The following is a 23,009-nucleotide window of genomic DNA, read 5'->3' as shown; positions in this document are numbered from 1 at the left end:
GGAGAGAGGATGGTGCAGAGAGGAGGGAAAGGGGAAGGAGAAGTGGAAAGGAAATGTGGGAGAGGGGGAAACCTTCCCTGGGTGAAAGGAAGCTTCCGGAAGTTAGAGTGTGGCAAGCAGGAGAAGGGGTAGGGACTGACAGAGCTCCGGTCTGGAAGGTAGGGAAATTCACAGGCTAGCAGAAGTGACAGGGGGCGCCAGAGGTCAGGAGAGGAAAAGGTAGCCGGCAGAGGCTGCCACTGTACACACGGAGCCAAGGAGTGAGAGCACCAGATCCAAATGGGACATCAGAGGCCTCTGGGAAAGCTGTGCCCTGCTCCATTTGACCCCTGTATCACCCATGATCATCTTGGAGTTGGCTTAACTCACCCTTCCTCCACCTGCCCCTAACTAAGTCTTTGGACTGTGGAAAGTCACTCCACGGTCCATCCTTATGATGTAAAGTGATAGCTTTGGCTTCGCATGACCCTGGCCTTTAAATCAGCTCTGCAGTTTCCTATGGATATGCCTACTGCAACAGAACTTTGTTTCCTCATCTGCCGACAAAAGAAAGGAATGGGAATTTGGGGTGTGTCTTTATGCTTAGCTAGACTGTCACAGATCGCCTGGCTCAGTGCCAGACACAGCAGCTACTTAATAAATAGTGGCCGTTCCTATAGGTCCAGCCCACCGTCATTCAAGCCCATTCAGGTGGGACATGGAAGCTATCCCTTGTCCTACCAACAGGGCCAGCTGCAGTGGAGAGTGACAGCAGAAGGGGTGTGGCAGACGGGTAGAGCTGGAGAGGTAAGAAGGAAAGAGAGGCCCGCCCCCAGGGAAGGGCTGAGGACTTCCGTCTTTTGTGTATGGTCTCATCTGTGAAGACAGGGAAACCCGTAGCCCAGGCTGTGGCTGGCAGGCCAAAGAAGCTAGTTAGACTTGGCTCGATCTTTGGAAAGACACCTCACAGGAGCACTTGGCTTCGCATTCCTCACAGTCTTCCGGCCTATTTTCTCAACCCATCTGGGGGTTTGCCAGCACTCCCACCCCACCCCTACTTCTAAATCATGTAAAGAAGATGGCAGTAAGGGAGCCTCAGTAGGGCTGGCGAGATGGCTTCAAGGGTGTCTGTGGCCAAGTCTGACACTCCAAGATCAATCCCCAGGACCCATGTGGTGGAAAGAGAGAACTGTGATTCCTGCAAATTGTCCTCTGACCTACACACGCGCACACACACGTGTGCATGGACACAGGCACACACACACGCGCACACACACTACACACACGTGTGCACAAACACTCGCGCACGCAAATGCACAATAAATAAATAACTGTAAAAAGTGGGGGTCATGGCTAAATAGAATGACAAAGGGACTAGTTTTATTTATCTCCAAGCAAGCAAGAGTTAATCCTGCTTCTATCATGTGAGTCCTAAAAGTGAGGGCTGTGAAGGCCATTGTCAGCAGTCTTAAAGACTATCTAAAGGTACCATCGGATACTTGAACCTTCTTGACAACACCTCCGAGCTATGCTTGAATACCTTCCGGGATGGAGATCTCATTACCTCGGGAAACTCATCAGCTCATCGCCTGCGTGGCTGACCTCCACTGGATCAATAACCACCTCCGCCAGCCAGTCCTAGTGTTTCGCCTCGGGTGGAATGAGACCCGTCTGGCCCGTCTGGCCACAGCCTGCCCCACCGTTGGCCAGCAGCTGGGATGCACACTTGCCTTAAGCATACCCTCCTTCTCTGCCCTTGCCCATGGAGAGGTGGGGGCCACTCAGCCTATTGGGATAGATGGCTTATAGACACACTTAAGAAGCAGAGGCAGCTGGGGTTGGGATAAAGGTGGTTTTGACCCCTTCCACAGACTCTCAAGTAGCCAAACTCAGTGTTTCAGGGTCTGTTTGGTTCCCTTCCCCGGAGCACCCCCTGGACTTTCAAAGTCATTATTGCCAGAGAAAAGGGAAAACTGCATCACCAGGCCACCTACTCCCCGCTTCCTATTTCTCTACTCTCTGTTCTCTGTTCTCCCTTCCTCTCCCACCCCCAGCCTCTCTCGCCATTCTTAGTCTGGGGTCTTTTCTGTCCTGTGGGAGAATGGGGTCCTTGACTGATTCCCCTGTATGCTGTGTTGGAATTTTAAAATGTGGGTCCCAGCTGGGCAACCTGCTCCTGGGTTCCTGGAATGCTCACCCACCGGCTGGAGCCTCTCTTGAGAAGTAGCTGGACCTTGGATATGAGAAATGCCTGGAGTGATTCAGGATGAGACTCTGTGGGAAGGAGGAGAGCCACCAGGGCTCTCTGGAAGAGTTCCCGTTGAGGTCCCAGCCAGCCACAGGGCCCTTCTGAGTTCCAGAGGTGACAATGATGAAGGGGTGAAGGCCAGGAGACCTAACTGGAGCTTGTCCGGCTGTCATACATCTAAGTGTCCAATGTGCACCCCACCAAGCCCTGCCCTACTTTCTTCTTACCTAAGTGTATGGATGCCACCCTTCCCTGGCAAGATGACTGGGAGATCCATAGCCTAAAAAGAGCAGGCATACAAACAAATACAAGGCAAATCAGGTTAGTGAGCGTGAAAATGGGACTCAGAAGTAGAGCTAAAGGAAAGTGGTCTTCTTGTCCATGGGTATCAATCAGGTCCACTTAGGGAAAAAAGACCCGGGCTCTAGTCTTGCCTCTGCCGTTAGCCAACCCTGTGACTTCCCTTCTCTGGACTTCAACTCTGAAAATTGAGCCTTGAAGGAGGCATGAGCCTCTTCTATACTGACACAAGCCACTGACAGGGCAGGAGCTGAGCTGTCTTGGGCTGCTGTGTTGAGCTGTGCTGGCCCAACACTAGACAGGAACTGTAGCAGGGGAAGAACACAGTTTTTGACTCCACTACAAGACCTTCTCTGTTCTTGATTCCACATCCTGCCTTAAGTAAATTCTGGTCCTCGGTTTCCCCTTTAGGACACTGAGGAGACTTGGCTGTGACTTCTGCCGGGCCCTCCCATCTCTGAGGATCTATTTGCTTGTTCCATTCCTGTGAAACAGATTCCTGTACCACAGTGACTTCCCATCAGGATAGTGAAGGAATAGCTTGGTGTGGTTCTCTCAGCTAGCCGAGGGACTCAGGAAGCCACTGACCTGACCAGTCAGAGTAGGAGGTAGGATGAGGGGAAGTCTTTTTTTTTCCCCAAGGCAACTTGAGCTACAATCAAAACTATTCCATCCAAGCTCAAGCAGGTCGAAGACATCAAACTAGATAAATACCTGAATTCCCACCTCCTAGAAGTCAGGCCGTCTGGACCTTCCAAATGTTATTGAGAGGGGGGAGGGAGAGAGAGAGAGAGAGAGAGAGAGAGAGAGAGAGAGAGAGAGAGAGAGAGAGAGAGAGAGAGAATGAATGTTGGTGACATGCCTGAGCATCAGGGGCCTGTGTTCGTCCTGAAGGAACCAGACAGACTCCCTCGCGTCTCTTCTATTCAGTTTCTCTTTCTGTTGAGTACGAAGACACCCTCCCTGACATTCCTCCCTCAGAGGGCACAGCATGGAATTGGCACCCTCCTACACCAAGGTCCTCCGGTTCTGCTGATGCTAGCCACACTAGCCATCTTTGCTTAACACTGCCGCTTCCTTGTGGTGCCTCACTGGGGTTACACCTGTGGTCATCACAAGCCTTAGGGCTACTAGTCCTGAACTCTTCCTGGAATACTCCTGACCACTAACCACCAAGGAGGGTCTCTGGATCGCCAGAGAGCAGGCAGAAATGTCAGAGAAAAAATGACCTATTACTTACAGATTTCCCTTGACATTCAGAAAGTGTAAGCCCCTGGACAGAAGGATGACCTTGGTCTTAAACATTGTTTACACATTGTGTGTGTGTGTGTGTGTGTGTGTGTGTGTGTGTGTTTATGCAGGAGTTGGTTCTCTCCTCTCCTGTGAGTCCCAGGGAGGGAACTCTGGTCCTCGAATGTCTTAAGGCTGATTCAGCACTATGTAAATAGGATACAGTGATACACATGCAGATGGAGGCGGCCTGGCTTCCCAGCAGCCGCCCTTCCCCACTGAAGCTGCACTGGGGCGCTCTGACCAGCTGCCACCCTCTTTCTGGATCCCAGAGCAAGCGTGAGAGCTGCCTACCTAGTCAGACACTGTTAAGAAGCTGGGAGCAGGAAAGACGGCCCATCTGTCTGTGAGAAGAATAGGTGGCATCCGCAGAGCTGCCAGCCTTGGGTGCCTGAGAGTCGTCTTCATCCCAGAAGTAACCGAAAGTCTTTCCCTGAAGTGGGTGCTCAGCCACCTGTCTGTCTCAGGGTGCTTGCTGTGGAGGACAGAATCCTCCAGGGTCCAGAAGGGCAAGCAAGTGAAACACAGAAGTGGGCAGGTAGGCTTCATTTTTCCTCCCAGGATGCATGGCGTCCTGGTGAAGAAGCATCAGGACTTCCCATCCGGCCTCCAAAAAAACCTTCCCCTACCCCAGTCTGTACGCTGGAAAACAGACACCACACCAGAGAGATGTTCAGGGGAGACAGTGTGTTTATTGCAGCCAACAGATCCAAGCAACCAGACAAACTGCTACAAACTCAGCCTGCCCCCAGCAGTCGGGTCTCAGAAGACCACTTGTTCAAGCTCCTCTCCCCTCCCAACCACTCCTTCCAACCACCAAACAGCACGTAGAACCTAGGCATGCATAAGCGCTAGCTATGCAGCTGGGTCCCCCCCCCAAACAAACCATGACGAACATTCCATAAAGAACCTTTGGTGAATCTACTCGTGGTGAGCATAGTGAGATGTTTTATATATGCATATATAATATATCTATTCCTAAAAAGAAAGGCTATGTACAATCGCGTCAGCAAGCTTCAGTAAAGGAAGACATCAGCAAGAGGCACAGCAAGGCTGTCTATCCTTAAGACATATGCAGGAAGAAAGCTTTCTTGATTTGTCTCCCGTTCCAACTGCACCAAGCCATTCACCCCTATGACCTGGGACTAACTTCTTTGGACCTAGCCAGAGTTTCCACCCGTCTGCCTCCTTAACCTGATCCTGTGAATATTTAGCAGCCCAACTTTCCCAAGGAGACTCGCAGGCCAACGCAGACCCGATCAGCTTTTCCTTGTTATAAACTGGGAATAACCGATGGGTGCATGGCTGGAGGGGCAGAGAGCTATTTCCAAAGCCAGTTCCAAGGCACCTCAAGGCATTTTCAGTCCTGAAAAAATTGTGCTTTGTTCTCAAAAGCTAAATCCCATGGGTTAGCCAGCCCATCTTTCTTTGCAGTGGCCCTTAATTAGGAGGAAGAGGCCGGTGGGACGTGTGGCAGGGGTTCCGGGCGGGCAGGAGAGGCAGGAGCAGCACAGTGATGGGAGCATGCAGGCAGAAGTGGAGCCCGGAGCCCACACGTCAGCAAGGGAGCAGTTAGCTGGCCTAAGCTAGGAAGCCAGGTTCAACAATGGCTCCTGGAGAAACATCTCTCAGTCTCCCACCTCACCTCACAGAAGCCTGGTTTGTTCCCGACCCCACAGCCCAGAGCCCCTGGAGGAGGCTCTAGAGCAGCTCCAGAAGAAAGTGAACGTGAGGGCAAGCTCCTGGGGGCAGAAATGGCTCCTGACCCAGCCTGTGGGGGTCCAGGGACGGCAATGGCCATCTCTGGACCCCCACTCTGTCAGGGACAGAAAAGAAAAAGACCCCAGGAGACTCGAGCTTCTTAGAACAACCCTTGAAGAATCTCACAAGCAGCCCAACCAGATGTTACGAGACCTGGTGTGAGCAAAGTCCCGCCGGTGCAGCCCCCCCTCCCCGCCCCCCAGAGAAGAGGGCTCGCGCACCAGGTGAGGAGAGCTGATTATTCCAAGCCACAGATGTAAACACCACCACCTTCGGTTTCAGCTGCTTTGCGGCGCCCACCACCCATCTCTCCACTCCCAGCTGGCTAGCTTGGAGGATAGGCAGCGTTCACCTGCTCCAGGCGTCCTGGTGGCTTAGCCCACTCCCATCGGCAGTGTGTTGATTGGCAGTTAGGTACTGAGCCAAAGAGTTTAGAACTTCCCACTCCAGGCCCAACCCACCTGACCTCTGCACCTCCCCAGTGGTGCCTCCCCTCTTCCCTTGTACTCTTATTTCCCAAGCCCCCATCCAAGAGCCGCTTCCTTCTCCCCACTCTCTCGTGGAAGCAGCCGCCGCAGAGGTGGAAGTAGATGCTCAGAAAAGAAAGAAAAGAAAGAAAGAAAGAAAGAAAGAAAGAAAGAAAGAAAGAAAGAAAGAAAGAGAATCTTGCTCCTACAGCGCAGATCTGGCAGTCCCTGACTCTATTATGGCTTTGTATGCACCCCCGGTACCCAGCACAGTGCCTGGCATTGAGCAGATGCTCAATAGATGGTTGTTGAAGTGGATTAAGAGGAACCTCCCATCTTCTAGTTGGCTATCTGATAAGCAGAGGCAAGCATTGGTCCCTGAGACTGTCATGGTCCGGTCTCCACCACACTCATCCCCTACCCTGGACACTAACTCCCTGAGCTTAGAGGGGTTGAGCTCCTGGGAGGGGAGCAGGGTTAGATGAACCCTACCACCACGCACAAACACCTTCTAGACTTGAGGCTGTCCCACCAGGAAGCTCTATTTATGCTAGTTGGGGACCAAGGAGCGAGAATTGGGCAGACCCTCAGCTTGTGTGGGTCATCTGTAGGAGGGCTTGTTCTCCTCTGAGCCCCTCCCAACACCATGCTCTCCATTAGCAGCTTCTCCCCTGCCTTTCTCCCTGGCTCTAGACTTAAACAAGCTCCTTATAACGATAGTAAAACGGCAGTGAAAGTTGACTCCCACAAGAGTGACTTTCTCCCCTACAAAGGGAGCTCTGGGGCAGGGCTCAGGCTCTACCGGTATCCTCTCACATTCCCTCCTGCCTTCTCTTCCTTGCCAAAGCCAGACAAGTGCAACTGGAAACCCCAACTGCCAAGTGCAACTGGAAACCCCAACTGAAGCCCTGCAGGAAGTTGCCCTCTACACTCTCCCCCAACACACAGAGTTCTGAGCCTTGGCGGCTACTGGCTGAGGCCAAGGTGATCATCTTGTTAGAGGGGGCAGCTAAATGTGTTTGCAGTGACACAGGTCTCCTGCTGGGGGGTCCCTAGGGTGGGGTATGGTCCTGCCCAATGCTGTCTTTTCAGTACTGCTCCTGCCAGCACCCCCAAGAGAGCAGTAACCAACAATGAGCTAGAACCTCCCCCCAGGAGCAGCTAGTGATCGAATGAGGCCAGCACAGAGTTCTGTGGGCCAAGGCTCGTGTCCAGAAATGCCTCAGCCTCGCTTTCCTTGAGTGCCCTCGAAATGCACAGTCATCCCTTTAAAAATGCCCCCACAGATGGTAGGACCCTACCCTTATCCCCATCCTGATGGTTGTTCTGTGTTGGGAGTAGCCAGAGGAACTCAGCAAAGCCACCATGCGTCTTTTCCCATGGTGCCTCTGGTCAGCACAGGACACCCCTACACACACACACACACACACACACACACACACACACACACACACACACACACGCACGCACGCACGCGCGCACACACACACACGCACACACACTGCTACCCCCATAGTTTAAACCATTACCAGACCAAACCCCAGACAAGATGGGCAGCCAACCTCTGCTCCCACTGCCCTCTCTCCCCCATCCCATCTTTGGTCTTTCTTCCACAAAGACTGACATGCTGAGCTCTTCTCTGCTCTCCCCAGGGCTTGCACATGTCAGATACCAAGGCAGTTTTCAGGTGGAAGGAAGGGAGGTCACTCTTGGTATGGGGAGTGGGGTAGGGAATGGGAAGTGAGGCCCCAGGTGGATCCTAGGGTCCGATTAGAGAGACGCACACCAAGAGAGAGCAGGCAGGGTCACACTGTACAGGGCAGGGGGGAAGGCGACAGGGCACAGGGAGGGGCTTCTGGGCAGACCGCCGGTTACTTGGCACCGTCTTCCGCGTTGCCCTCACCATCTGTCTTGCCCTCCTCCTCAGTCTTCAGGTCATCCGTGCTCAGCTTCTGCTCCTTTTTCCTCCTTACACACTTGACCACCATCAGCACCAAGATGACCACAGCCAGGAAGCCCCCCACGGAGGCACCCACGATGACTGCCACGGTGGAGTCCCGCTCCGGGGGCACTAAGGAAAAGGAAGCAGAATCACGGAGCTGGGAAGAAAATGTCCTGTCTCCCCTGCTCCCCCAGATACGAGGGGATCTGATCTGACTCATCTTCATGGACAGGGCCTATGGCAAATCAAAGCAACCTAGACCACTGACCTCCAAGCGTCCCTCCCCACAAGCCTCCTCAGTAAGCCCCTCCACCCCCAGAACGGATAGTTAAGATCCTGGACTTTGAGATCAGACCCAAATTTGATTGTAGAAGTTAGGAATTGTATGATCTTAAGGAATTTATGCTCACCAGCCCCAGTTTCCTCATCCATACAATGGGCATAATAGCTCCTCTCTCTACGGGTTCTGTGGCTGAAAAGAGCTAACACCCGCGAACACTGCTGTTATTCCTGAGGCTTATGATCAGGATTGACTTGTTCCCTGGGGACCAGAGGGAAGGCATGGATACCTTCCATCAGCACAAACACCTGAAGGCGAAATGGGGCCCCAGCCTCCATGAAGAGCCTTGAGCTAAGCTGAGAAGGGTCAGTGTCTCTCACACCCTTACCTTCCAGAAGGACCTGCAGGTAGATCTTGCCATGGCCACGGTGGCGGTCCGGTGGGTTGGTGACGTAGCAGTTGTAGATGCCCTCATCTTCTAGCTGCACATTTTTTAGTGTCACTGACACGTCATACTTACTTGGGTTCCCTGAGAACTCTACTCGGTCTCCAAACCGCTCCAGCTTCAGGTTAATGATCTTCATTCGGAACTGGAGGAACTGGGGTGGGGAGACATGGGCCGCTAGGTGAGCAGGGGCCGCGAGGATAATGCGGACACACCCACTTCCCATTCTTCTTTAACACGGGAAGGAAGGGGGTCAGCCTCAAACGGGCCATCCAGTTGTGGTGACATCATGACCTCTGTGTCAGACAGCCCACCCAGAGTCTTCTGGGGCCCTGGTCCGGTGTGGATGTAGGGACAGGAGCAGTGGGCTTCATGCCTTGGGGCTCCTGCTTCCCCCACTTCCTCCTCCACTGGGACTTACCATCTCCTCTGAGCAATTGCTGCATTCCTGGTAAGTCCAGTTTAGAGAGAACTGCTTGTGGTTCACGGTGTAGCAGGAGTTGAAGGTACAGGGCAGGCGGGTGTCAGACCCATTGAGGACACTGAGAGTGGTGGGGACCGTGACTTCCATGCTCCGCCCTGGGGGCACTGCAGCAGGAAAACAACAGTCTGATGAGGGCTGGGTGGGGGTGGGGGGATGAAGGTTTGCAACCCTTCTACAGCCAGCGGCGGGGGGGTAGATGGAAAGAGGCAGAGCGGAGTTGGGGCTGCTGTTAGGAAGGCAAGGCACGTGAGGGACACCAGATGAGGTCCTTAGGAGGAGGGGGCAGAACAGGTGCAGAAGAGAGCTTCAAACAGTCTACCAGGCCACGGACAGCCAAATGGCCTCAGCCTTTTCTAGGGTCACTGTGGGCAGACCCCCTACTTGCCTCTACCTAGACTAGTGCTATTTCCCTGCCAAATAAGAGGCTTCACTTGGCTTGCCTCAGTTTCCCCTTGCTCTGAGCTACGGCTCAGGTCAAACCAGAGCAGTAACATTCAGCGTCAGTCACTCATTCATTTTCATTTTTCACTTTGTGAATTTTTTGGATTTGTTGTGGTTTGTTTTTCTGTTTGTTCCAGGTTTGTTGTTAGTGTGTTGTTTTGTTTTTTGCAGGGTTGGGGGTGTGTGTGGCTGGCAGGCCTCCTTTTCTAACCCAGGCTGTCCTGGAATGAGCTACGCAGCTAGGAATGACCTTGAGCTTCTGACTCACCCACCTCCAGTTCCCGAGTGCCTGGATTCCAGGGGTGCAGCACCCCATCCAGTTTAGTCACTGCCTGATGTCCAATCAAGACTTCATGCATGGTAGGCAGGCCCTTTACCAACTGAGCCACATTCCCAGCCCTCATCCGTTCATGCTACTAAATATACGCAAACTGTCTGCTGTGTGCCAGGTGCTTGGTCTTAGGTCCTGGGAGGTGCTAGTCTGAGGCAGAGTCCCTGCATTGCAGGACTTGTATTCCGGTGAGGGGGCGTATAGTAACAACAGCAACAGCAAAAATAAGAATGTGGTTGTCTGGAGCATTACATCGCACGGGCTATAAGGATTAATTAAAGTATGGCAGAGAGGAGTTGATCTGTTCAGAGTGGTCAGGGAGCAGGGCCCTGAGAAAATGACACTAGGAAGTGTCTAACTCAAGAGAAGGAATGAGCAACTTAGGAATCTCAAGGGCCACATTTCCTGGGCTGGGACGACCTTCATACATCTGAGAAAGAACAAGAAAGGGCATGGTAAAACCTGAGGTCAGAGTTGGGTGAAGCCCAGGCCAAGGGGCCAGAACACGGCACTTGGAATGGTTCTGGGGTGTTTAAGGGTGGGGTATGGTCAACTTGAGATGCCAGTTAGGTGAAAATTACAGCTATGGACATGAGCAAAAACATGCCCCCCACACACACACCTTGATTCCACTTGGATTCCATCCCAGCTCTAGTCTCAGTCAATGTAAGAAGCCTAGGCAGACTCCTTCACTCCCCAGGCCTCAGCCTCCTCCTCCAGAAATCCTAGCTCATGACACCGTTGCTGGTGGTTATGTGACTAAAATAAGTACTAGATGTTCAGCAAATGGCAGCTGCTATTAACCTCATTCTCCTTAAATTCTGCTTTGGGGACAGAAAGGGGACAGAGCATGTGCAGAGTTGGGGGGGGGTGTCTCTAGACCTGAGGGCAACTTGGAAACTGACCCCCTTGGACTTACCCCAGATCTAGCTAAGGAGCCAGGCTACAGGGATCCTGGTCTCAAACCATTCCTTCATCTCACAAATCCGCTGGCCCCGCCCCCAGAAACAGATGCGCTGCAGCCTGCAAGCCTGGAGGCTAAGCCCCGCCCAGACCCAGAGCATCCTTCCACCCAGCCCATCCCACGAAGGCCCACAAAGCTCAGAACTTAAGGACAGGAGGTTTCTCTGGACTGTTAGCCCGGAAGGTCCCTCCAAAGCCTGGGTAGGGAGCAGACCTATGGTCCTCCCCTGCAGGACCAATGACTCTAAGTGAGCACTGGAGTGCTCACGCGGTACAGCAACTAGGGAAGCTGATGGGACCCCTCCCCGGAGGGACAGAGCCCAGCGCCTGGCTCTTGCACTTTCATACCGAGTCTAAAAGTACCTGGCCCAGTGCCAGGCAAGGAGGTGTGCAGAAAATATTAACACCGCCCCCACGCGGCAGAGGCTGAGAACTCTGAGGGAGAGAACTGATGGAGGTTTGTCCTGAGCTTACCTTCGATGCTGGGCATCCCAACCTCTCCAGGCCCCCCTTGAAAGGGCTTCCACCTTCCAAGTGCCACCCTCCCTCGAAATGCTCTGAAACCAACTGGCTCTGGAAAGTTCACCCTCTCCAGCCAGTCCCACCCCAGCAGCTGAACTTGAATGTCTGATTGACAGCTCCCTTCCTCATCTCATCTAAAAGGAGCCAGCATGCTACTATGTCAGGCTGCAAAGTTGTCGGGAGTCAGAGGCGTTTTTCAGGTTGGTGCCAGGAGACAGAGAAAGGTGCAATGCAGGATCCCCCTGCGTGTGCCCTGCAAGAGGCACCAGATGGAATTCATGTGCCCTCTAGTGGCCATAGAGGTCAACTATCAAGTCCCACCAGCAGAGAAGAAAGTGGAAAGGATAACCCCAAACTAAAGGAAAACAGATCTAGGGGAACCTCCAGGGTTGTAGATCAAGTGCTATCCTTTTACTGTGAGGAAAGAGGAGTGGGGAGACACTCTGAGAGCAGGTACAAGCTGAAGCCAGGAAGATGGCTCTCACCTGCTGGTCCAAGATTCAGCCCAAGACCTCATGAGAATCTCAGGGGTCCAGGCTGTGAGGTCAGTTTAGGCTCTCACTAAGTTCAGGAAAGCATTGGTCAAGGTCAGAGCTGAGCAGATCCTGGTGCTTCTGGGAATTAGATGGATTCAGGCCCCTCCACAATCCACAGGCCTTCCATCATGACCGCCCGTGGCCCTGCCTCCATCTGAGTGCACACAATCGGCAAGCATTGTCTGTCTGTCTGTCTGTCTGTCTGTCTACCTACCTACCTACCTACCTACCTACCTACCTACCTTTCTATCTATTGCCTATCACTTTCAGAAGAAGAAATGGAGCACAAAGAAATCCAGTGGCTAGCCCAAGTCCACTGCCAGGATGTGATAAAACTAGAGCCTGAATCCGCTGGCTCCAGACAGCTGAGTCGAGGAGTCGAGCAGGGTGGGGTCAGTATTGTCATTCCAAGGTGTCCTAAGGATACAGGGTAGCTCCAGCGCCTGGATCCAGGCAGGACCCTGGCAGGCAGTGTTCTGCTAAGGAACTCCAGGGGGAATCCATGACTCTCCTAAGTCCTATTTGGCGCCAGGTCTGAAGTCTGGGTCTTGTGATTTCCAACTCACAGAAAGGAGGTGGTGGGAAAAGGGAAGTGTGACAACCCAGGACTTGACCCAGCTGGGTCGTTCAGGCCCTGGCCATCAACTGTCTCTCCCTGGGTCATCCTGCAGAGACCCCAAAACTGGGCTCATCTTCCAAACACTGTCTCTCATAAAGACGAGAAGTAAATTCCCTTGACTCCTCCTTCTAGCCCTAAAGCAGTCTATGAGTTTGTTTTGTTCTTGAGAAAAAGAGAAGGGGAAGAAAAGGAAGGGAAGAAGAAAGAGGAGGAGAAACTTGGCTCCCAGGCAAGTGTGGCATCTAACCCCACCTCCTCTCCGGCCTTTGCACGCAGACCCTGCTGCCCAGGCAGCCAGCACCAAGCTGCACTCATGTTCCCTACCTCCAGGACTAGTGGCTTTCTGCTGCCTTTAGGGCCGAGTTCTGGGTGCAGCTCCCAGAGGCCCCGGCTGCACACCACAGCCTGATCCTGCCAGATCCCATCTCTCCATGTGACTCGGGTGACTCCACACTGACTTTCCTCTTCCTCCCCTCCATCAGACTCTTGTCCGTGCTTTTGCTTTAGGTTGGGAAGCTTGTTCATCCCACCCCTGGAGTTCGTCCACATAGACCCCGTTCATGAGGCACAGCTTGGGTGACGTCTTCCCCAGTGTCAGGTTCTCTCTGCAGCCAGCTTCCTATTTCCTCCCGTGACTTGGGCTGAGTGGGGGAGTGGTCAAGACTGGGACTCCAGAGACCCTGACATGATCTTAGGCAAGACCCTTAACCTCATCCGTAATGCAGGAAATGGACACTAATGCTACTGAGGCGAGTGTGACAATTAAGTGACATGCTATGTGTGCAAAGCTCAGCCCAGGGCCTGGAACACAGCTGTTAGTGAAAGGTGATTTCTAGCGTCATCATTGTACCTGACATTCTTACATTACAGACAATGCTTAGTTGCTGTTGTTTATGTACCTGTGTCTCTCAAGAGGCCCTGGGGAGCTCCTTATCCATGTTGATATCCCTGCATCCAGAAAGGCAGATAGCACGTAGTAGGTGCTCAATTAAATTTTGTTGCCTGGGGTTGCAGGTGGGGAAGAGGCATTCTCCTCCACATCTAGGTCTCACCTTTAGCGGAAAATTTGTATGCTCAGGCTGAGGGAGGGCCACACTCCACCCTCTGTGCTCCCTTGATTATAATCTTTGATGGCCGGGCCAGCGGCTGAAGACCTGATGGTCCTGAGAAACAGGTGGAACTTTGTCATGTGAACAGCTGTTTGCCACCTTTACAGTCATTCCCCGCATGCCCCACCTCCGGTACACTGCCCCTCCTAACATCTATGACATCCCTCCGTCTTGGTGATCCCCGCTACTACAGCCACCCAAGGTCCGTTGCCTAGAGTACGGACGGGCAGAGGCATGGCTCCCACAGCCTCAAGATCAGGGTCTCCACTCCCACAGGCCTGTTGAAATGCCCACGTCTTCCCACTGCCCCTTACAGCCCTGATGCACAGACCTCTCCACCCATGGCACCGTCTCCCTCAAGCCCAGGTCGGCTGGTCCCATTGCCAGGGCCCCTGGCCTTGTTGACTTAGCTATGGCTGTTGTAAACGGCCTCCATCTGCCATGAGGCTGTGGCTAACTCCTGAGATGAGACTCTGGCTCCAGATCTGGCTTTTTGGGGGGGAGGGGGAGGGGAGTTCAGGTCACTCACCACCTCTTTAACCTGCACCTGAGGCTCTTCCATCAATTAATGCTAACAGAGCAGCACCTTTTCCTGAATGGTGGGGGCGGGGGAACTCAGTGTTAGAGAGAATGGGCTCCATCAGTCATGTGAGGGTTCAAATCTCAGCTCCCAGATGCCAGTCAAATGACCTGACTGGAGGAGTTACTTAACTTCTCCGTGCCTCTGTTTCCTCCCTGGGACGTGAATAGCATCATAGTGTCTACCTCAGGTAGCTGCCGTGAGGGCTAAACAAGATATGCCATATCAGGGCTCAGGGAAACATTCAGAAAGACTTGTCACTGCTGGCCCCTGCTATGTGTCAGGTCACAAGTTCACCGAGCAAGAGATGGTCTCCAGTCACCCATAGGAAAGTGATGTGCTCGGGATGGGTAGCATCTTGCCCATGGTTATGAAGTAAAGAAGAAAGATAGTTTTAAGCTTAGGTCCAATCTCACAAGAAGGAAGATATTAGATCCTTATCTTGCAGGCTACCAGAGAGGGTGGGGGGGATTGTGTGATGGGGAATATTCCCACCTACCATCCTTGGACTTGACCTCAGGCACCGCTGAGGGAGTTTTAAAAACAAGCAGGTTTAGAGCCCAGCATGGTGGCACTTGTCTGTAATCCCAGTACTAGGGAGGAGACAGAGGCAGGAGAATCACCGAAAGTTCGAGACCAGCCAGGGCTACATAGTGGGTCCTTATCTCATGGGAGGGGGGCAAGCTTACAAATCCTAGCCCAGCTGTCTGCCTCTGGGTGTTCAAATGCGAAATCGACTTTAGGGCCTTAAGGCAGGGTGGCTCAGATGGACTGTTCAGAACTGGTTTCAGAGGCCACACCTTGCTCATCCATAGGTTCCATCTATATTTTTTCCTTTTTTTTCTGGATCCTGGACACCTGACCTCTCCTCCATTCCATCCGGTCCACGCCAGCAGTGCCTGGTCCATCTACAGCTTCTCTGGTGTCTCTCCCCCCCCATCACAGAGCCCATTCTCAAGACTCATCCCCCATTCCTCCCACACACACAGCCAACAAACTGGTGGGACAGGCTCAACTTCCTGCCCCCAACTCTCCGGAACACTCTCTCCTAACCCCTTAATGCACCGGATTCCAGGGAACAGGGTTCACAAAAGAGACTTTTTTAAATAAGCCAGCAACTCCTATGAGCGCTCTCAGAAGCAGCTGAAAATGAAAATTATACTAACAATATAATAGTAATAATAAAAAGAAAAGAAAAATCCCCGAAGAGACTGCAGAGCAGCCTAGCTCTGCCCCACCCCCGCATAGGTCCGCTTCAGGGAAATCTGAAGGAAAAAACACCTCTTGACTGTTTTGACCGTTTCCATCCGCAAGCAAGTCTCATCCATCCCCTAGTCAACGTCTCTGTGACCAAGTAGCCCAGCATCCTGCATTCCAGCCAAGTCCCAGGTCCCCAGCACGCCCCTTCCCAAGGACGCGGAGGGAAGCGCTCGCTCTCTTCTCCCCTCTGGCCCCAGCCCCCTCCTCCTTCCGTTGCAGCTGCACTTCTGACCCTTCGGAGCATGCAGATGTGGTTCTAACTTACCCAAAGTGAAAAACAGACTGAGCCCCGTGAGACTGAAGGCAGGGCGAGGTAGCCAGGCATCCCTGTGCATTTTCAGAGACTGTGATGTTAGGCGGGTGGGCTATGGGAGAGGGTGATTGAGGGACCAAGGGCCACAAGGGAGGAATGGTTAGATGCTAAGAAAGAAAATGCACGGATGTACTTCAAAGACATATACAACATTGAGGAAGCTTTATTTCCATCTCTCTAATATGGCCGACTTGTATGTGGCTGCTAAAAAGAGAGGGGGGTGGTGTGTAAGGGAAAGGGAGAAAAAGGGGAATGGAGTAAATATTGTGGTTGGTGGATTTCAAAAACCAGGTGGGAGGGCATAAAAGAGATTCCTGGAAGAAATTAAGTTACTAGCAAAGTTTACCCTCTAAACGCAGAACTAAATCAAATCTTGCCTTTCTGCTGCTCTTAAGGTGATTTTTAGATTTTGAGATTTGCTATAGAAATCCAGATGAGGTGGCACATGCCTGTGATCCTAGCAGAGATAGGGTTGCCAAGAGTTCGAAGCTAGCCTAAGTGGCAAAGCAAGACCCTTTGAAGAGGAGGGAGGGAGGAAGAGAAGAGAGTAAAATGAAAAAAAGAAAGCCATCTTTTTAGCCAGGCGTGGTGGCACACGCCTTTAATCCCAGCACTTGGGAGGCAGAGGCAGGCGGATCTCTGTGAGTTCGAGGCCAGCCTGGTCTACAAGAGCGAGTTCCAGGACAGCCTCCAAAGCCACAGAGACATCCTGTCTCGAAAAACCAAAAAAAAAAAAAAAAAAGCCATCTTTTTATTTCAAAGGGGTGTAAGGAATGCTTTTTATCATTTTTAAAACACCCCAAGGCCAGTGAGATGATTCAGTGGGTGAAGGTGCCTGCAGCCACCACCAAGCCTGATGACCTGAGTTTGGTCCCCTGGAATGTACCTGGTAGAAGGGGAGAGAGAGCTGCAAGCTGTCCTCAACACGCCTGCAGTGGCTCCTGTGTGCTCAATGCTCCCCTCCCCCACGCACAGAGAGGATGGCTGGATGGATAGATAGTAGTAGATGATAGATAGATAGATAGATAGATAGATAGATAGATAGATAGTAGATAGATAATAGACAGATAGTAGATAGATGATAGATAGACAGATAGATAGACAGTAGATAGATGATAGATAGATAGATAGATAGATAGATAGATAGACAGTAGATAGATAGATAGACAGTAGACAGATAGTAGATAGATGATAGATAGATAGATGATAGATGGACAGACAGACAGATAGATAGATAGATAGATGATAGATAGATAGATAGATAGATAGATAGATAGATAGATAGTAGATAGATAGATGCACCCCCCCAAGAGTTGCTTCGTGTGGTTTTGGCAGGGTTCAGGGAAGTGGGCAGGAGGCTATCAGGAAGTATGACTTCCTTGTTGCTCTAGTGTTTCAGCAGAAAACAACCTATCAGAGAAAGCTGGTGCACAACGCCTAAGGGATTTTTACAAGGGAACAGAACGGGAGCCTTTGAGAGACCCTGACTCAAGCCAATCAGTGGGAAAGGGACTTTGTTTAAAGATGACAAAGAGGTAAATATAAACTGGGCATTGAGTACACCAACAAATAACTTCTAATGTTGTCGGGTGTCATAAAAATCGTGGTTTTGCCTGGTGGAGTGGCAGTGGCACAGCCTTTAATCACAGGACTCGGAAGGCAGAGACAGGCAGATCTCTGAGTTCAAGGTCAGCCTGGTCTACATAGTGAATTCCAGGACAGTCAAGGCTACACAGAGAAACCCTGTCTCAAACCCCACCCCCACCCCCAAAATCATGGTTTTGTGTATTTAACACTCTTGCCTGTCAGAGACACAGTTACAAGTGAAATGAGACAATGACTGGAATAGACCCTTAAATATTCTATTAAATATGAAAAACACAGACAGGGAAACTGGTCTCACCGGTGGGGGTAAAATCACTGATGACCCCAGATGTTTGGTGGTGTCTGGGGTAAAATCACTGATGACCCCAGATGTTTGGTGGTGTCTGGGGTAAAATCACTGATGACCCCAGATGTTTGGTGGTGTCTGGGGGCAAAATCACTGATGATCCCAGATGTTTGGTGGTATCTGGAGTAAAATCACTGATGACCCCAGATGTTTGGTGGTGTCTGGGGTAAAATCACTGATGATCCCAGATGTTTGGTGGTGTTTGGGGTACAGGTCTCTTGGCCTTGGTGTATGTTTGAAACTTGTTATTTCAATGGAGGGAAAAGATACAGTTTTTGTTTTTGTTTTTTTACAAGTAGAAGAATGTGGGGTAGAGGTGACCCTAAGCAAGGAAGTGGACAGAGTCGGCGTGTTGCAGGTTCTCTCACGGCAATCACATGTATTCATCTGTGTGCAGCAAGGATCACATTTGATTGTCTGATTTACAAGTGATGGTTCAGGGCCAGGATTCAAACCAGCCCTTTGTAAGACACTGAGCGCCACATGGTTTATCACAGGGCAAGGGCCACAGAGCCCTTGTGAGTCATGAAGGAGCAGGCTGGGCAGTGGGCACAGTGCCTGGCCGAGCCTTGCTGTTTCCTAACCAGGAGGTGACTGTCTGCCCAGGGACAGGGCTGAAGGAGTGAATGCATTCAGAGAGGAACCAGAGACAGGAACAAACAAACGTGGAAGAGAGAGTGAAGTCCTGCCGGTCTCTGAAGCTGCCCTAACCCCACAGACCCTGGTGCTCCACAAGGTCTATCACAGGGCAGGGCTGTGAGAAAGTAGAGGTGTGGCAGGTCCTGATGGCACACAGACCCTGTCCCCAGTGCACACTAACACAGGGTCTCCTGTGGCCCCAGCCCAGTCAGCCACAGTGCAGGAGTAGGAATTTCAGGGAGTCTCCTCCAGTGCCCACCCCTACCACCCTCGGGCCCTGAGGCCTCTTCCATGGTGCACAGCTCACAGGTGTGTGCCCAGAGGGTAAACTGGCACCGCTCAGGCCTCCCGCTCTTCGCTCTGCGCTTTGCTCTGGCGAATCCAGCCAAGTCCTGGGCTGCAGCACCAACCAGGCTGCCGCAGACACTTTTCAGCCTAGACCCGCTTGCTGGAAATTTTTAGTTTAACATAGCCGGCCTCCTCGTTTTTTTCCTAATGCAGCCTATGGTGCCTGGTGAGGCCCAGAAACTGAAAGAAACTGCTTTGCTGTCTCATTTGGCCTCATGCTATGTCTGGAAGCTTCTATTTAATTGTCAACTGATGCAAAAAAAAAAATCCTAAATTCTTCTGCTTCGTGCTAGAATTTGGCTAGGAGTCACTAAGTATTCAGACTTCAAAGAGCTTTGGTGCAACTCAGACTTCCAGGATCAAGGGCCAGTAGTAGCCAGATCAGGGACCAGGAGATAAGGGCTATGTCAGAGCCTCTCATAGCCCACTGCAGCCCCAGCAATCATGGGCTGCAAGGGGACAAGCCTCCCCTAGGAGCCAGTGGGGGCAGAAGCAGAAACTCAGAGGTGTTTGAAGACCAATGACACTAGTAATCAAAGATGGCCTTTTTTTTGGAAGTGAAGCCCTGTGGTTTTGGCATTTCTGCCAAGGGCCATTTATCACTGAAGAGTTTATTGGACAGCATTCAATTACCTACCCTGCTGGGAGAAGTCAGGTTAGGAATAATCCAAACGAAGGCAATTTCCTGTTGCCTTTAAAATGCATAGTCCTAGCTACAGGCTTTCACCCGAAGGCTAATTTTTCAAAGTATGATCTCCTACTGGCCTCTTTGGCGCCACTCGGGAACTGGTTAGGAGAGCAGAGCCTTAGCCCTTGCACTAGCTCAAGAAATAAAGATCTGCATGTTGCACAAGACCCCTCTAGGAGATTCTTAAGGGTATTAAGGTTTTCAACTTGATGGGTTTGCAAGCAGCAATGAGAAGCCAGATTTTGGGAGGGGGTGGGAAAGAGAGAATGGTATACATGAACAACTTTCGATCGATGCCATCATCAGCGGATCTGTAGGACACATGGCCCCTTGTCATTTCACTGACTCTCTCCTTTGCCCTATCCCTTCTCAAGCCAGTCCATATCCGGCGAGGTTTTGTTGTTGTTTGTTTGTTTGTTTGTCTGTTTGACCCTGCACTCACCTCTCTGCCTTCCTCTCCCAAATACCAGCAAGTCCTTAGACTCAAAAATCTTCTCCAAAACTGGAGGTGTGGTTCTGTGGCAGAGCACATGCTTAGAGTGCTCCATGCCTGAGTTCAGCTTACAGTGCATGTGTATATTCATCTTTACATGCTCAGGAGTTCGAACACACACACACACACACACACACACACACACACACACACACACACACACACAGAGAGAGAGAGAGAGAGAGAGAGAGAGAGGCTCCAAAGCCATCGACTCCTAATCTTCTAATTGCCTCTTCATTTTGTGCTCTTATGACTCTGGACACATTCACTCATTCAACACACTCAGGTATTATAATCCCCCATTACACACAGAAGGTACAGCCTAAGACACCCCCACACCATCGCCCCCACCCCCGCCCCCACCCTCATCCCAGTGGATACCTGAGACAACAGATAGTACCAAATCACTCTGGTACCCAGACAGGGAATCTGACAACAGAGCTAGCAAGTGAGTAATGAGGCTTATGTAATACGGATACTCTGGACAAAGGAAAATGGTATATGCCCAGCCTGGGAAGAAGCAGGAAGGCACAAGATTTCATCATGCAACTTAGCTGAAACTTTATTAAATGGAAAATTCCAGAAATAAGTGATTCATACCTTCAGACCACAGTTGACCATCACTGACTGAAACCACGGAAAACAAAGCATGGATGCTGAGAGACTGCCACAGCATTTATTTAGCGACCCTACTATGTGCTAGACGCTGGGTGAGAAACTGAGACTCAGAAGTGAACGAGATACACATGCCTTTGAAAGCACCCGTTCTAGACAGCAGTGCAAAGCCACAGCTGAACACGATGAGTGCAGTCTGCTCGGGGTACGGCAGCAAAAGTGTCCCTGATGTCGTGGCCGTCTCTGGGCCAGCAGTAATATGACCAGTATGTATCCACACTGACCTCCCTGCTAGACTGCAGCACTTCAAGTTGTGTGAGTTGTTTCTCTTCTGATCCCTGAGCAGCGGAGAATTAGTGGATATCTATGGATCTATTGAGGGAAAGGGTGAAAATCCCACCAACCTAACTAACCAGTCAGGTTCCCTGTGCAACCTCCTCCACTTCCTAGACATTCTTGCCAACAAGGACTTAACCCACATAGAGTTAGAGGTGCAGGGGTCACTGGAAAAGGCCTAAAGCAGGCTGTCTGAGTGCTTCAGATCTCCAAGAGAAGATAAAGCCTCACACGAAAGAGAGGACGAGAAACGAATCCAATCAAGTGTAAAGACATCTTGGAAGATTCGAGAAAAAAATTGCCCAGTGAGACTCACGCAGAGCTTGGAAGGAATATGAATTGGGCAGGAGGGATGGCAATGAGAATCCCAGGCAGGAGGATGCTGCACAAGGAGGCAGGTCCGGAAGCTGAAGGGACAAAGGTTGTGCTTGCCTGCACAGTGGGAAGACAAGACAGAAGCAGACCACAGAAGAGCACAAGCAGGCAATGTGAGTTCAGACAGGGTCTTCTGTTCCTCTTCTGGAACAGGTACGTTATTCTTGACACTACGAGATACTGGCCTTGTGGGAAAAAATGCTAAGTTCCCTTAATTTTTTTTCTTGAAGAAGAAGGGTTCTGTGACTCTGGTTTTACAGAAGTGGTCACAAATCGCCTGACCTCCCTGAAAGAAATTCTGACCACATCTGCAAACCAACTGGCCAGGTCAGCAGTCCTAAGAAACATCCTCCATGCTCAGGAAGACTACTGGGCTGAGTTAGAATACAGTGTGCTTAAAAATCTAAGGCTCTTTAGCTCTAAGAAACTGGGGTGTCAGTGTCAGATTAATGCCCCAAACACACATGCATGCACGCACGCACACACGCATGCATGCACAAACACGTGCATGCAAGCACATGGCCCTAGCATTTTAGGGAAGATAACTTCGCATATAAACCCATGATCATACTGGCCTAGACAAGGTCAGGATAGTCAAGGGAAAAACAAAAAGTAGTGCTGAAGGTTTTTGTTTGTTTGCTTTTGTTTTTGTTGTTTGTTTGTTTTTGTCTTTCAAGACAGGGTTTCTCAGGAGGCAGAGACAGGAGAATCTCTGTGAGTTCAAAGTCAGCCTGGTCACAGAGTGAGTACCAGGTCAGTCTCCAAAGCTATGCAGAGAAACCCTGTCTTGAAAAGCAGAACAAACAAAAAAGACAGGGTTTCTCTGTGTAGCCTTGGAGCCTGTCCTGGAACTCACTCTGAAGACCAGACTGGCCTGAAATTCAGAAATCCACCTACCTTTGCCTCCCAGGTGCTGGGATTAAAGTCGTGTGCCACTATTGCCTGGCTAGGGCTGGAGCCTTTAAAGGAGGTCCAGCAATTGCCTCTAATTCCAAGAGTAGCTTCTAGAATTGCTTGAGTCTCCATTATTCATGGACAGGACTACCTCCCCCCCCCCCAAACTTTGGGACTGCTTTCTCTTGGCAAGGGTCTGGATGCTTCTGGAAGTCTTCAAACATGGTAGTGTCTGGTATTTTAGGGATCAAAGCTACTGAAAATTCAAATAGAAAAACTGCTTGTTGACGGATGAGGAGACCCAGCGTACTTGGTCTCCAGCAGCCTCATGCCCTCCAGGATCACCTCTCAGTTCCCCAGAGCCCTTACCTGCTCTTGGCTCCCTTACATGCTCTTTCTTTGGATAGGAAGAGGAATTTAGGTGTCTGGTTAAATGGCTTTGTGCTCACAGAAATAAAAACAAACAAGAGATTGAGACCAGAAGACACTGACATCTATACCACTCAATTTTGCTATTCAGACTGAACATGTGAGGCTGGAGAGATTGCTCAGTAGTTAAGAGCACTGGCTGCTCTTCCAGAGTACCTGGGTTCAATTCCCCAGCACCCACATGGCTTCTCACAACTGTTTGTAACTCCAATTCTGGGGGATCCGATGCCCTCTCTGGCCTCCGTAGGTACTACACCTATGTGGCACATAGGCAAAACATCCATACATAAAAATAAAGAATTTTTTTAAAGGGAGGGATGTTTATTTTTTTAAATGATTGGATGGAAGACTGGCTAGCATCATATTAAAAA

The 23,009-nt window shown here is 51.0% G+C and overlaps 1 protein-coding gene across 1 annotated transcript; it reads right to left on the bottom strand.

Moving 5' to 3' along the window:
- Positions 1-4,489: 4,489 nt before the first annotated feature.
- Positions 4,490-16,092, bottom strand: Scn2b (sodium voltage-gated channel beta subunit 2). The gene is made up of 4 exons (XM_005069459.4): positions 15,823-16,092; positions 9,134-9,300; positions 8,656-8,866; positions 4,490-8,116 (listed from the first exon to the last, which is right to left on the bottom strand). Exons 1-4 carry the CDS (start codon positions 15,890-15,892, stop codon positions 7,917-7,919), a joined length of 648 nt encoding a protein of 215 aa, XP_005069516.1. The 5' UTR covers positions 15,893-16,092; the 3' UTR covers positions 4,490-7,916.
- Between the last annotated feature and the right edge of the window lie 6,917 nt (positions 16,093-23,009).

The sequence above is a fragment of the Mesocricetus auratus genome, unplaced genomic scaffold, assembly GCF_017639785.1.
Source record: "Mesocricetus auratus isolate SY011 unplaced genomic scaffold, BCM_Maur_2.0 Super-Scaffold_100022, whole genome shotgun sequence".
Taxonomy (NCBI): domain Eukaryota; kingdom Metazoa; phylum Chordata; class Mammalia; order Rodentia; family Cricetidae; genus Mesocricetus; species Mesocricetus auratus.
This window is presented reverse-complemented; position numbering and strand designations above follow the sequence as displayed.

Excerpts from the sequence above, each read along its gene's own strand:
- Scn2b (XM_005069459.4), bottom strand. The coding sequence starts at position 15,892 with ATGCACAGGGATGCCTGGCTACCTCGCCCTGCCTTCAGTCTCACGGGG. Across the intron at positions 8,867-9,133 it reads GCAATTGCTCAGAGGAGATG|TTCCTCCAGTTCCGAATGAA; the intron begins GTAAGTCCCAGT and ends TCCCCACCCCAG. Across the intron at positions 8,117-8,655 it reads CCTGCAGGTCCTTCTGGAAG|TGCCCCCGGAGCGGGACTCC; the intron begins GTAAGGGTGTGA and ends CCTTTTCCTTAG.